The 12,776-nt window shown below is 47.7% G+C and overlaps 1 protein-coding gene across 9 annotated transcripts in view; it reads left to right on the forward strand.

Annotated features, from left to right (window-relative positions):
- The window catches only part of ncor2 (nuclear receptor corepressor 2), a 244,980-nt gene extending 239,540 nt beyond the window's left edge, over positions 1 to 5,440 (forward strand). For all 9 annotated transcript variants that reach the window (XM_072587584.1, XM_072587583.1, XM_072587589.1 and 6 more), the window contains one exon: positions 4,995 to 5,440. In XM_072587584.1, coding sequence (XP_072443685.1) covers positions 4,995 to 5,164 — 170 coding nt within the window. In that variant the 3' untranslated portion in view covers positions 5,165 to 5,440. The remainder of the gene's footprint in view (positions 1 to 4,994) is intronic.
- Positions 5,441 to 12,776: the final 7,336 nt, after the last annotated feature.

Here is a 12,776-nt window from a genome sequence, read left to right on the forward strand (position 1 = left end):
GTATCTCTGATGTAACGAGGGTGAGTGGGATATCTCTGATGTAATGAGGGTGAGTGGGGTATCACTGATGTAACGAGGGTGAGTGGGGTATCACTGATGTAACGTGGGTGAGTGGGATATGTCTGATTTAACGAGGGTGAGTGGGGTATCTCTGATGTAACGGGGGTGAGTGGGGTTTCTCTGATGTAACGAGGGTGAGTGGGATATCTCTGATGTAATGAGGGTGAGTGGGGTATCACTGATGTAACGGGGGTGAGTGGGGTTTCTCTGATGGAACGTGGGTTAGTGGGGTATGTCTGATGTAACGTGGGTGAGTGGGGTATGTCTGATGTAACGTGGGTGAGTGGGATATGTCTGATTTAACGAGGGTGAGTGGGGTATCTCTGATGTAACGGGGGTGAGTGGGGTTTCTCTGATGGAACGTGGGTTAGTGGGGTATGTCTGATGTAACGTGGGTGAGTGGGGTATGTCTGATGTAACGTGGGTGAGTGGGGTATGTCTGATGTAACGTGGGTGAGTGGGATATGTCTGATTTAACGAGGGTGAGTGGGGTATCACTGATGTAACGGGGGTGAGTGGGGTTTCTCTGATGGAACGTGGGTTAGTGGGGTATGTCTGATGTAACGTGGGTGAGTGGGGTATGTCTGATGTAACGAGGGTGAGTGGGATATGTCTGATTTAACGAGGGTGAGTGGGGTATCTCTGATGTAACGTGGGTGAGTGGGGTATCTCTGATGTAACGAGGGTGAGTGGGATATCTCTGATGTAATGAGGGTGAGTGGGGTATCACTGATGTAACGAGGGTGAGTGGGGTATCACTGATGTAACGTGGGTGAGTGGGATATGTCTGATTTAACGAGGGTGAGTGGGGTATCTCTGATGTAACGGGGGTGAGTGGGGTTTCTCTGATGGAACGTGGGTTAGTGGGGTATGTCTGATGTAACGTGGGTGAGTGGGGTATGTCTGATGTAACGTGGGTGAGTGGGGTATCTCTGATGTAACGTGGGTGAGTGGGGTTTCTCTGATGTAACGAGGGTGAGTGGGGTATGTCTGATGTAACGAGGGTGAGTGGGGTATCTCTGATGTAACGTGGGTGAGTGGGGTATCTCTGATGTAACGTGGGTGAGTGGGGTTTCTCTGATGTAACGAGGGTGAGTGGGGTATGTCTGATGGAACGTGGGTGAGTGGGATATGTCTGATGTAACGTGGGTGAGTGGGGTATCACTGATGTAACGTGGGTGAGTGGGATATCTCTGATGTAACGTGGGTGAGTGGGATATGTCTGATGTAACGAGGGTGAATGGAGTATGTCTGATGTAACGTGGGTGAGTGGGATATGTCTGATGTAACGTGGGTGAGTGGGGTATGTCTGATGTAACGAGGGTGAGTGGGGTATCTCTGATGTAACGAGGGTGAGTGGGGTATGTCTGATGTAACGTGGGTGAGTGGGGTATGTCTGATGTAACGAGGGTGAGTGGGGTATCTCTGATGTAACGAGGGTGAGTGGGGTATCTCTGATGTAATGAGGCTGAGTATGGTATCTCTGATGTAACGAGGGTGAGTGGGGTATGTCTGATGTAACGTGGGTGAGTGGGGTATCTCTGATGTAACGAGGGTGAGTGGGATATCTCTGATGTAATGAGGGTGAGTGGGGTATGTCTGATGTAACGAGGGTGAGTGGGGTATGTCTGATGTAATGGGGGTGAGTGGGGTTTCTCTGATGGAACGTGGGTTAGTGGGGTATATCTGATGTAACGTGGGTGAGTGGGGTATGTCTGATGTAACGTGGGTGAGTGGGGTATGTCTGATGTAACGTGGGTGAGTGGGGTATGTCTGATGTAACGTGGGTGAGTGGGGTTTCTCTGATGTAACGAGGGTGAGTGGGGTATGTCTGATGTAACGAGGGTGAGTGGGGTATCTCTGATGTAACGTGGGTGAGTGGGGTATCTCTGATGTAACGTGGGTGAGTGGGTTTTCTCTGATGTAACGAGGGTGAGTGGGGTTTCTCTGATGTAACGAGGGTGAGTGGGATATCTCTGATGTAACGTGGGTGAGTGGGGTATCTCTGATGTAACGTGGGTGAGTGGGATATCTCTGATGTAACGTGGGTGAGTGGGGTTTCTCTGATGTAACGAGGGTGAGTGGGGTATCTCTGATGTAACGTGGGTGAGTGGGGTATCTCTGATGTAACATGGGTGAGTGGGGTATGTCAGATGTAACGAGGGTGAGTGGGGTATCTCTGATGTAACGTGGGTGAGTGGGATATCTCTGATGTAACGTGGGTGAGTGGGGTTTCTCTGATGTAACGAGGGTGAGTGGGGTATCTCTGATGTAACGTGGGTGAGTGGGGTATCTCTGATGTAACGAGGGTGAGTGGGGTATGTCTGATGTAACGAGGGTGAGTGGGGTATGTCTGATGTAACGTGGGTGAGTGGGGTATCTCTGATGTAACGTGGGTGAGTGGCATATCTCTGATGTAACGTGGGTGACTGGAATATCTCTGAAATGTGTGGAACCCAATTTGAGAGATCATTTACTAACAGTTTTGTGAGCGAGAAACAGCCAGATATCCCTGACCGCGATAAAGTAGTGGCATCACTGAGAGTATAAGGGGCAGTCACCGTAGCTCTTTTATAGACAAAGAGAGAGAGAATTGGTGGTGGTTTAACCTGAGGGTCACCTCACCTCAGGTGAGGAGAGAGTTTGAGAAGGAGAGCCTTTCAAGTTAACCTCAGGCTGTGTGGGAATTGAACCCACCCTATTGGTGCCGTTCTGAATTACAAACCACGTGTCTAGCTACCTGAGCTAACTGAGCCTCTTTAGGGACTGTGACAGCATCTAAACCTGCCTGGAGAGATAGTGAGAGAGACACAGGATTTGGCAGGATCTTGGGCAGTAGTAGGGAAGGTGAAATCGGTGTTTCGGGGGACAGTACGGTGGTTGCTTAGACCCCCATGAGCTATGGTCATTGTCACTGTCACCACAAGAGAGTCTCTGTGTTCCCAGGACCATACATCAGACAACAACAAGTTTTTATTATGGTCTGTGGTATTCACAGGTTGGACCATTATTTCTTGCCCCCTCTGTCCCTCATTACCCCTCAGAGAGTGGCTTGTGCTGCTGTTTCAGAGGAGAAGTATGAGGCAACCCCATTGCTGTGGGTCTGGAGTCACATGTAGGCCCGACTGGGTAAGGATGTGGTTTCCTTCCCAAAAGGACATTGTGACCCCAATGGGTTTTTCTGACAATTGATCATTTGATGGTCACTGTGGCACCCAGCTTTGTGTTCCAGGTTTTTGGTTGAATTTAAATTACATTAGGAGCGGGGGTGGGTTTTGAAGTTATATATCCAGGTCATTCAGGTAGTCCCAGAATTATTCATCCAATGGCATCACCATAAAGTTCCCTCTTGCCCCCTAGGCGGGGAGGTTAGGGGCAGCTCAGAATGGGGCTTCTACCTTCAATACCATAGTCCTCTGGTTACAGTGTAAGGTCAGAGTGCAATGGCACAGGGCACTCCTTCCATTTGTTACTCCTTCCATTCTTAAATGGCCCTGTTCTCACGGGATCCACTTCCATTCTCTCACATCGGTGGGGGGCGGGGTACTCAGAGTAAAAATGGATTCTCCGTATTGGTCAGAAAGTAGATCTTTAAACAAACTATAACCCACCAACTACACATGTCAACCGATCACACCACAACCAATAATCTAAGTTTACATATCTCTGCAATACTGAGGGAGCGCCACACTGTCAGAGGGTCAGTGCTGGGGGAGCGCCGCACTGTCGGAGGATCAATGCTGAGGGAGTGCAGCACTGTCGGAGGGTCAGTGCTGAGGGAGCGCCGCACTGTCAGAGGGTCAGTGCTGAGGGAGTGGTGCACTGTCGGAGGATCAATGCTGAGGGAGTGCCGCACTGTCGGAGGGTCAGTGCTGAGGGAGTGCCGCACTGTCGGAGGGTCAGTGCTGAGGGAGTGGTGCACTGTTGGAGGGTCAGTGCTGAGGGAGCGCCGCACTGTCGGAGGGTCAGTGCTGAGGGAGTGCCGCACTGTCGGAGGGTCAGTGCTGAGGGAGTGCTGTACTGTCGGAGGGTCAGTGCTGAGGGAGCGCTGCACTGTCGGAGGGTCAGTGCTGAGGGAGTGGTGCACTGTTGGTGGGTCAGTGCTGAGGGAGTGCTGTACTGTCGGAGGGTCAGTACTGAGGGAGTGCCACATTGTCAGAGGGTAAGTGCTGAGGGAGCGCCGCACTGTCAGACGGTCAATGCTGAGGGAGTGCCGCACTGTGGGAATGTCAGTGCTGAGGGAGTGCCGCACTGTCGGAGGGTCAGTGCTGAGGGAGCGCCGCACTGTCAGAGGGTCAGTGCTGAGGGAGTGGCGCACTGTCGGAGGGTCAGTGCTGAGGGAGTGCCGCACTGTTGGAGGGTCAGTACTGAGGGAGTGCCGCACTGTTGGAGGGTTAGTGCTGAGGGAGCGCCGCACTGTTGGAGGGTTAGTGCTGAGGGAGCGCCGCACTGTCGGAGGGTCAGTGCTGAGGGAGTGGCGCACTGTCGGAGGGTCAGTGCTGAGGGAGTGCCGCACTGTTGGAGGGTCAGTACTGAGGGAGGGCCGCACTGTGGGAGTGTCAGTGCTGAGGGAGTGGTGCACTGTTGGAGAGTCAGTGCTGAGGGAGTGCCGCACTGTTGGAGGGTCAGTACTGAGGGAGGGCCGCACTGTTGGAGGGTCAGTACTGAGGGAGGGCCGCACTGTTGGAGGGTCAGTACTGAGGGAGGGCCGCACTGTGGGAGGGTCAGTGCTGAGAGAATGGGCAATGTTGGAGGGTCAGGTGGATGACCCTCAGTTGAATTGTTAAACTGAGACCTTCTCTGTACTGTATTTAGTTATGTACATGTTGTGTAGGAAAGCGAGGTGCCCTTGACAGTGTGCGATGTTATAATGAGAGGGAGGGTTTTAGTTTGGGATTGTCGATGTGAGATTGAGTTTTTCTCTTTGTTTGCAGGTTCTGCTCCGTTTCCCTACAACGCTCTGACAGCGAGACTCCCACCAGGCCTTCTCTCAACATCATTGGCTCCACGCTCTGTACTAGTCCCGATGCTGCAGCAGCAGCAGCACTGGGAGAGGGAGCCGTTGCTGTCTGCTCAATATGAAACCCTGTCTGACAGCGAATGAACTGCAGAGACCTAGTGCTGTATAATGGAGACAGTGCCTATCCTCACTTCAAACAGACCCTCTCCCTCAATACTGACTGCATGAAACCACACATTGATCGCTATTTTAAGGCAATTTACTGTTGTACATCCGGAAGCTGCGATAAATATCCTTCTCTAACTTCACCTTTTCACAAAGCAATGTTTATTTTTATTTTTTTTTATTTAGTAATCTTAAATTGCCTTTTAACCTATCACTTTGTTTCTCTGACTTTATTAAAAATGAATTTAGACAACCTTTGATGATTTTGATGTTTCTCAAAGTCAGTTTCTCTTTTCTGGTGATTCCGCCAAACTCAATCAAACCAACGTCCACCAACCTCCAAAAGATTTCTAAATCACTCCTAATCACAATTGTTGATAATCCCAATAAATTAAAGTGGACATTGTGAGGCAGCCGCAAGACACTGAATGATGGTCATTCCGTGTTGGTCAGCGGTCAGTCTGTCTGGGTGAGTGGTCACTGTATTGGTCAGCGGTCAGTCTGTCTGGGTGAGTGGTCACTGTGTTGGTCAATGGTCAGTCTGTCTCAGTGAGTGGTCACTGTATTGGTCAGCGGTCAGTCTATCTCGGTGAGTAGTCACTGTATTGGTCAGCGGTCAGTCTGTCTCAGTGAGTGGTCACTGTATTGGTAAGCGGTCAGTCTGTCCAGTGAGTGGTCACTGTGTTGGTCAATGGTCAGTCTGTCCAGTGAGTGGTCACTGTATTGGTCAATGGTCAGTCTGTCTCAGTGAGTAGTCACTGTGTTGGTCAGCAGTCAGTCTGTTTGACTTTCTGGGTGTTTGTAGGTGCCATGGCATGTTGTGACCTGTTCATTGTACTACTGAGCAAGGTGCTCAAACGTTGACTCCTGCACATCCTGATACTGCCTGCCTTGCTGTGTTCCCCTCCCTCCTGATACTGCCTGCCTTGCTGTGTTCCCCTCCCTCCTGATACTGCCTGCCTTGCTGTGTCCCTCTCCCTCCCAATACTGCCTGCCTTGCTGTGTCCCTCTCCCCCCTGATACTGCCTGCCTTGCTGTGTCCCTCTCCCTCCTGATACTGCCTGCCTTGCTGTGTCCCTCTCCCCCCTGATACTGCCTGCCTTGCTGTGTCCCTCTCCCTCCTGATACTGCCTGCCTTGCTGTGTCCCTCTCCCTCCTGATACTGCCTGCCTTGCTGTGTCCCTCTCCCCCCTGATACTGCCTGCCTTGCTGTGTCCCTCTCCCTCCTGATACTGCCTGCCTTGCTGTGTCCCTCTCCCTCCTGATACTGCCTGCCTTGCTGTGTCCCTCTCCCTCCTGATACTGCCTGCCTTGCTGTGTCCCTCTCCCTCCTGATACTGCCTGCCTTGCTGTGTCCCTCTCCCTCCTAATGCTGCCTGCCTTGCTGTGTCCCTCTCCCTCCTGATACTGCCTGCCTTGCTGTGTCCCCTCTCCCTCCTGATACTGCCTGTCTTGCTGTGTTCCCTCTCCCTCCTGATACTGCCTGCCTTGCTGTGTTCCCCCAGCCTCCTGCCTGTCTCCCCTCATCTACAGGTTTATTGTCTCTAATCCCTTTGTTAGCTCTTGCCTGTCATCCTGTGGACACTAGTAGTATTGCAGTGCTTGGGATTTGCGGGAAGTTACACCAAGCCCTGGTTAGAGTTATAACTTATCACACAGTGCCTGACTGGTTCAAGATAAGTCATCAATATAAACATCAATTAAAGCTGGAGATTGTTTCTGAGTGACCCAACATTAATAATTGTATTGATTCCATTTCCAGATGGAATGACCTTATCAGATGTTTATTTCATTGGCATCTTTTTCAAAAATTTCCTCAGTATATATTCCTCTCCCTGGCCTCATATTATTCGATAACGAGTTGTATTTCTCCCTGTAAGTCCTTGTCCATTATCTCAATCGTCCTTGCCCCTTTCAGTTCCCACCTTCTCCCCAGCTCCCTCCCAGACTTATTCTCTCCAATTCCAAATTCCTGCCTTAGTGCTGTGTGATTTGTTACTGACCAGTCTCTGACTTCTCTCCCTCCCCCATCAACCTCTCCATGCCCTTGTCCTCTCCTCTCAATCCTGTTTCCATTCCCCCTCCTTTCCCCATGTTTCCTCCGTTCTTGTCCCCTTCCCTGCTCCTTCATGCCCTCTGTAATTCCCCCTCAGAGAGTTGGGTATCTCTTGCCAGGAGCCTGTTCCATCCTCCCTGTCTCCCCTCAGAGACTGTAACGAAAGTCCATGGAAGCATCAAATTATGAAGAGACTCTGACAGATTTGCTGAATTTTGAACAAATCTTTGACACTGGGAAATGTTGAAGTTGTGCATTTTGGGGGCATTAGAGGAGAGGCCAGGACAACATGGGAAACTGAGAAAGACTGGGAAGAGGAGCAATTCCAGGACTGAAGGAAGTGGAGAGAATTGATGGTGAAATAATCAAGTTATAACAATAACAATGTCCAGGAATGTCACCTGCTCCATTGAGCTATGCTGAATACAAACGTCTCATGCATCACAGCAGTGTCAATTCACCAGAATGATAACAGGCGTTTGAGAGTTAAATTCTGAGAAGACATGAAACATACACTGATTGTATTCTCTTGAAAGAGGGAAATATTCCTGAAGTGTTTCATCCTGCACTTGTCAGGACACAGACACAAGAATATCAAATCTCAAAGCAAATGACAATTTACACTGCATGGAAAATGAGTGCTGATTAACTTAGAACAGGAACAGGCCCTTCACCCCACTGTGTCTGTACTGACCATGCTGCCATCCTAAACTAATTCCATCTGCCTGCACGTGGTCTGTATCTCCTTATTCTTTGTCTTTTGATGTCTCTGTCTAAATTGTTAAACATTGTTCATGTCAAAAAAACACCTCTCCACAACCACCCTCTGTCTTCGGTGACCGAGCCAATTTCGTATCCAACTTACCTATGTGAGTTAATCTTTTGGACCAGCCTACCACAAAGGACTTGTCAAATGTTTTAGTAAAGACCATGAAGACAATGTCACTGCCCTTCCCTCATCAATCACCTTTGTCACTTGCTCAAAAAACTCAACCAAATTTTTGAGACAAAACCTCACCCACACAAAGCTACGCTGACTATCCCTAATCAGTCCATTCTTTTTCAGATGCAAGTAAATCTTGTCCAAAAGAATCTTCCAATAATTTCCCAAATACTGATGATAATACACCAGCCTGTAATTTCCTGGATTATCCCTGTTGCCCTTGATAAACAAAGGAACAACATTGGCTATTTTCCAGTACTTTGGGACCTAGCCTGTGGTTGAAGAGTGCACGAAAAATCCCTGTCAAAGTGTCAGCAATCTCCTCCCTTGTCTCCCTCAGTATTCTGGGATAGATCCCTGGAGACTTATCTACCTTAGCTCTTTTCAAGACACCCAACACCGTCACCATCTTGACATGGACATGCCCCAGAATATCAACATACCCCTCCCTGATCTTCCCATCATCCATGTCCTTGATGAATACCAATGCAAAGTATTTGTTAAGGACCTCGCCCATTCCCTCCAGCTCCACACACAAATTCCCACCTTTGTCTTTGAGTAAACTTACTCTTTCCCTTTGCTCCTCATGTATAAAATGGTGAAGATGTTAACCGGTAGAATGTTTGCCCCATGACCCTGTAATCATTGGCCCTACCTGGCTCTCTCTTCATTTTTAAATCTTTTCAAATCCTTGCCTGGCCTCATCCCTCTCCATCCCTAATCTCCACCACATTCTCCAGGATCTCCCCAGATTATAGCCTCCTCAGCATCCCTGATTTTAATCTCTCTGCCATTGGTGCCTGGTCAGGTTGATCCCAACCAATGAGCAGCCTGACTGGATGAACGTAGACATAGAACATAGAAAAGTACAGCACAGAACAGGCCCTTTAGCCCATGATGTTGTGCCGAGGTTTAATCCTAATGTAAAATATAATAACCAACGCAACCCTCAACTCACTGCTATCCATGTGCATGTCCAGCAGTCGCTTAAATGTCCCCAATGACTCTGCTTCCACCACCACCGCTGACAACACATTCCATGCATTCACAACTCTCTGCATAAAGAACCTACTTCTGACGTCTCCTTTATACCTTCCTCCTAATGTCTTCAAACTATGACCCCTCGGGAAAAGTCTCTGGCTATTGACTCTATCTATTCCACTCATTATTTTGTACACCTCGATCAGGTCTTCTCTCTTCCTCCTACTCTCCAGAGAGAAAAGTCCAAGCTTAGTCCACCTCTCTTCATAAGACAAGCCCTCCAGTCCAGGCAGCATCCTGGTAAACCTTCTTTGCACCCTCTCTAAAGCCCTCTATCTTTCCTATAGTAGGGCGACCAGAACTGGACACAATATTCCAAGTTTAGTCTCACCAGGGTCTTGTAGAGCTGCAGCAAAACCTCGCGGCTCTTGAACTCGATCCCCCTGTTAATGAAAGCCAAAACACCATATGCTTTCTAAACAACCCTATCCACTTGGGTGGCAACTTTGAGGGATCTATGAACTTGCACACCCAGATCCCTCTGTTCCTCCACACTGCCATGAATCCTGTCTTTAATCCTATATTCAGCATTAGCGTTTGACCTTCCAAAATGCATCACTTTGCATTTATCCAGGTTGAACTCCATCTGCCGTTCCTCATCCCAACTCTGCATCCTGTCTGTCATGCTGCAGCCTGCAGTAGCCCTCTATACTATCGACGGTATCTCCAACCTTTGTGTCATCTGCAAATTTACTAACCCACCCCTCAACCTCCTCATCCAAGTCATTTATAAAAACTACAAAGAGCAGAGGCCCTCGAACAGAGCCCTGTGGGACCCCACTCAACACTGACCTCTAGGCAGAATACTTCCCATCTACAACCACTCTCTGCCTTCTGTCAGCCAGCCAATTCTGAACGTGGCATAATTTGTAATTGCAAAGAGTTAATCGATGCCTGTCCTCTTGATGACAGTTCATACAAAGGTCATGAATCACTGGGATTGTGGCTTTAAATCTCGTGCAACAATTTAGCACTGAGTTAATGGTTAACTGTTCTGAATATTGACTCCATCCTCTGGTGAACTGTTAGTCTGAAAGGACATTGTTAATTGTTTAACAGAGAATTAAAGTAAACATTGTCTGTGCTGTTAAACATGTAAAACAAACCAGTATTTAACAGCCTCATTCTCTGCAGTAAAATCCCCTTTAATTTTAGATGTTGTAGATTTTTAAAAATTCTTTCATGGTGTTTGGGTTTCGCTGGCTGGGTCCTTCCCTCATTATCCTGAAGAAGGGGAGCTGTTTTCTTGAACTTTCTGCCCTCTTGAGTCCCAGTCTAGGGCAACCCACAATGCCACTAGGGAGGGAATGCCAGGATTTTGATCCAGTGACAGTAAAGGAACAGTGATCTACTTCCAAATCGGGATGGTGAAAAGGTTGAAGGGGAACTTGAAGGTGATGGTGTTCCCATGTATCTACTGCCCTTGTGCTTCTAGATGGAAGAGGTCGTTGGTTTGGAAGGTGCTGTCTAAGGATTTTGGTGGATTTCTGCAGAGCATCTTGTCATCACATGGGCTGCTACTGCATACAGCCCATTGTCAGCCACTGAGGATACCATTAGCAGCGATTGATTCTCCCAGGCTGACTTTTACCCATTCCTTTGTCAGCCCGACTGTTCCAGTGTCTCTCTGGGCTCCATCTCCACCTATCGTTTATTTGTTTCTCCTCCCCCCATCCCATTATTAGCATATGTGCCATTTTTTCCTAGTTAATATCAGTTCTAAGGAAGGGTGACTTGACCTGAAATGTTAACTCTGATTTCTCTCCACAGATGTTGCCAGACCTGCTGAGTTTTTCCAACAATTTCTGTTTTTGTTTCTGGTTTCCAAAATGTACAGTTCTTTCATTTTTTTAAAATGTAGTGCCAGCTCCCTGTGAGCAGGATCTCTACTCAGGGAACAATCAGCCAGTATTTCACAGATTCCCAAATACAACTGGATCATAGGGATGGGAAACAGGGGAACTAATCAGGAGCCAGCCTGTTGGGTCTTTTGACTCATTCTCAGTCAGACTGCCATTGGGGTGGGGGTAGTGTGTAGGAGGGGGTCACCCAGTTTATCTGCTGTCCAGCTGTTTGTGAGTTACATGACCTTCACCTTTGGCTGTGGTTTGGGCATCAGCTTCCTCGGTGATTTACTGGAAACTCTGGGAGAGTTCAGTTGGAGTGAGTTGGAAGAAACCATTCCTCGGGAATTCAGCAGCAGCTGCTGTTCATTTGAGCTGATGTCGGTAAACACACTGAGCTCTGTGTTTGTGGGAGAGGCCAGTGCTCACTCCTGGGGAGCCAGTTACATTTCGAAACACTGATGTGACCAATGATCACAACTTTACACCAGTTCAAGACGAGACAAATTGATCAATGTTGATCAACTACAACGTGCTGAGAAAAATCATATCCTGAATTTTAACCATCGCCCAGAGCATCAGGGAACCAGTGATTTTAGTCACAAGTTCCAGAATGCTCAGTGTGACATTATTTTGAAAGTTTCCTGAGCATCACTGTCACTGTCTGTGTCTTTACAAACTTCCCAGTTACACTCAAACATTTCAACAAGTATTCACCTTCAAATTTTCACAGTGTTTACCAAACTTTAATTATTAGGCATCAAATTAAATCATTAAGACTAATTAAAAATAAAATCCCCAGATGAATGGTGAAGTATTTTTAAATAAACAGTCTCGATGTGGGTGTGAAGATTCACCTTTTGTGTTCTTTTTGGAAATGAAATTATTAGGAGAGAACAATCCATGATTGATGAGAAAGAGATACAAAGTGAGTGCGTGAGAGAGAAAGAGACAGTGGGGTATGTTCTGAAACAAAGACCAGGAACTTTGAGAAACACAGGGAGTGAGAATGAGAGAGAACAGAGAAGTTTTGTTAATTTTACTGAGCTGCTTTGAATAATGTCCAGGGTCAGAATTAGCCAACCTGGGTTTTTCCATATGGATTAGTTTTAAGAGTTGTGATTTTCTGATTTAAACTTTCAATAATATTATCTCTGGAAAAGAAAGGTTCTGAAATATTCCATCAACAACAGCTTTTACATCTTGGTGCTGTCGACATGAGGGCATGTCCCTTGCTGATAGCTCGCTGAGTCCATTTCTCTCACTTCTGCTCTTATCCTTTCTCCACCCTATCAGAATCTGAACAGGGTCTTCCCCTCCAATAACCTTTGTATTCAACACATCATACTCTGCCATTTCCATTGTCCCTAGTGTCATACCCAAACATGTCTTTCCCTCTGCGTGCCTTACAGCATCTCCAAAGGATTGTTTGTTCCAAGGCACTTGGTTCACTCTTTAATCACCATTAAACCTACCCCATTCTCAAGGCACCTTTCCATAGCAGCTCAAGAGATGGAAAACCTACCGTTTTAACTCGCCTATAACACTGTCTGAGCTCCCAAAGCTTCTTTCAGGCGAAACATTTGTATATTTCTCTCAATGTCTTATATTACACTGAGTTCACAGCACGTGCAGACCGGACACTATGCAGACCTAAACACTGATTAGGTGGCAATGTTACAGATGACCTCATTCACTCTAGAAACA

The sequence above is a fragment of the Chiloscyllium punctatum genome, chromosome 17 (assembly GCF_047496795.1).
Source record: "Chiloscyllium punctatum isolate Juve2018m chromosome 17, sChiPun1.3, whole genome shotgun sequence".
NCBI lineage: Eukaryota > Metazoa > Chordata > Chondrichthyes > Orectolobiformes > Hemiscylliidae > Chiloscyllium > Chiloscyllium punctatum.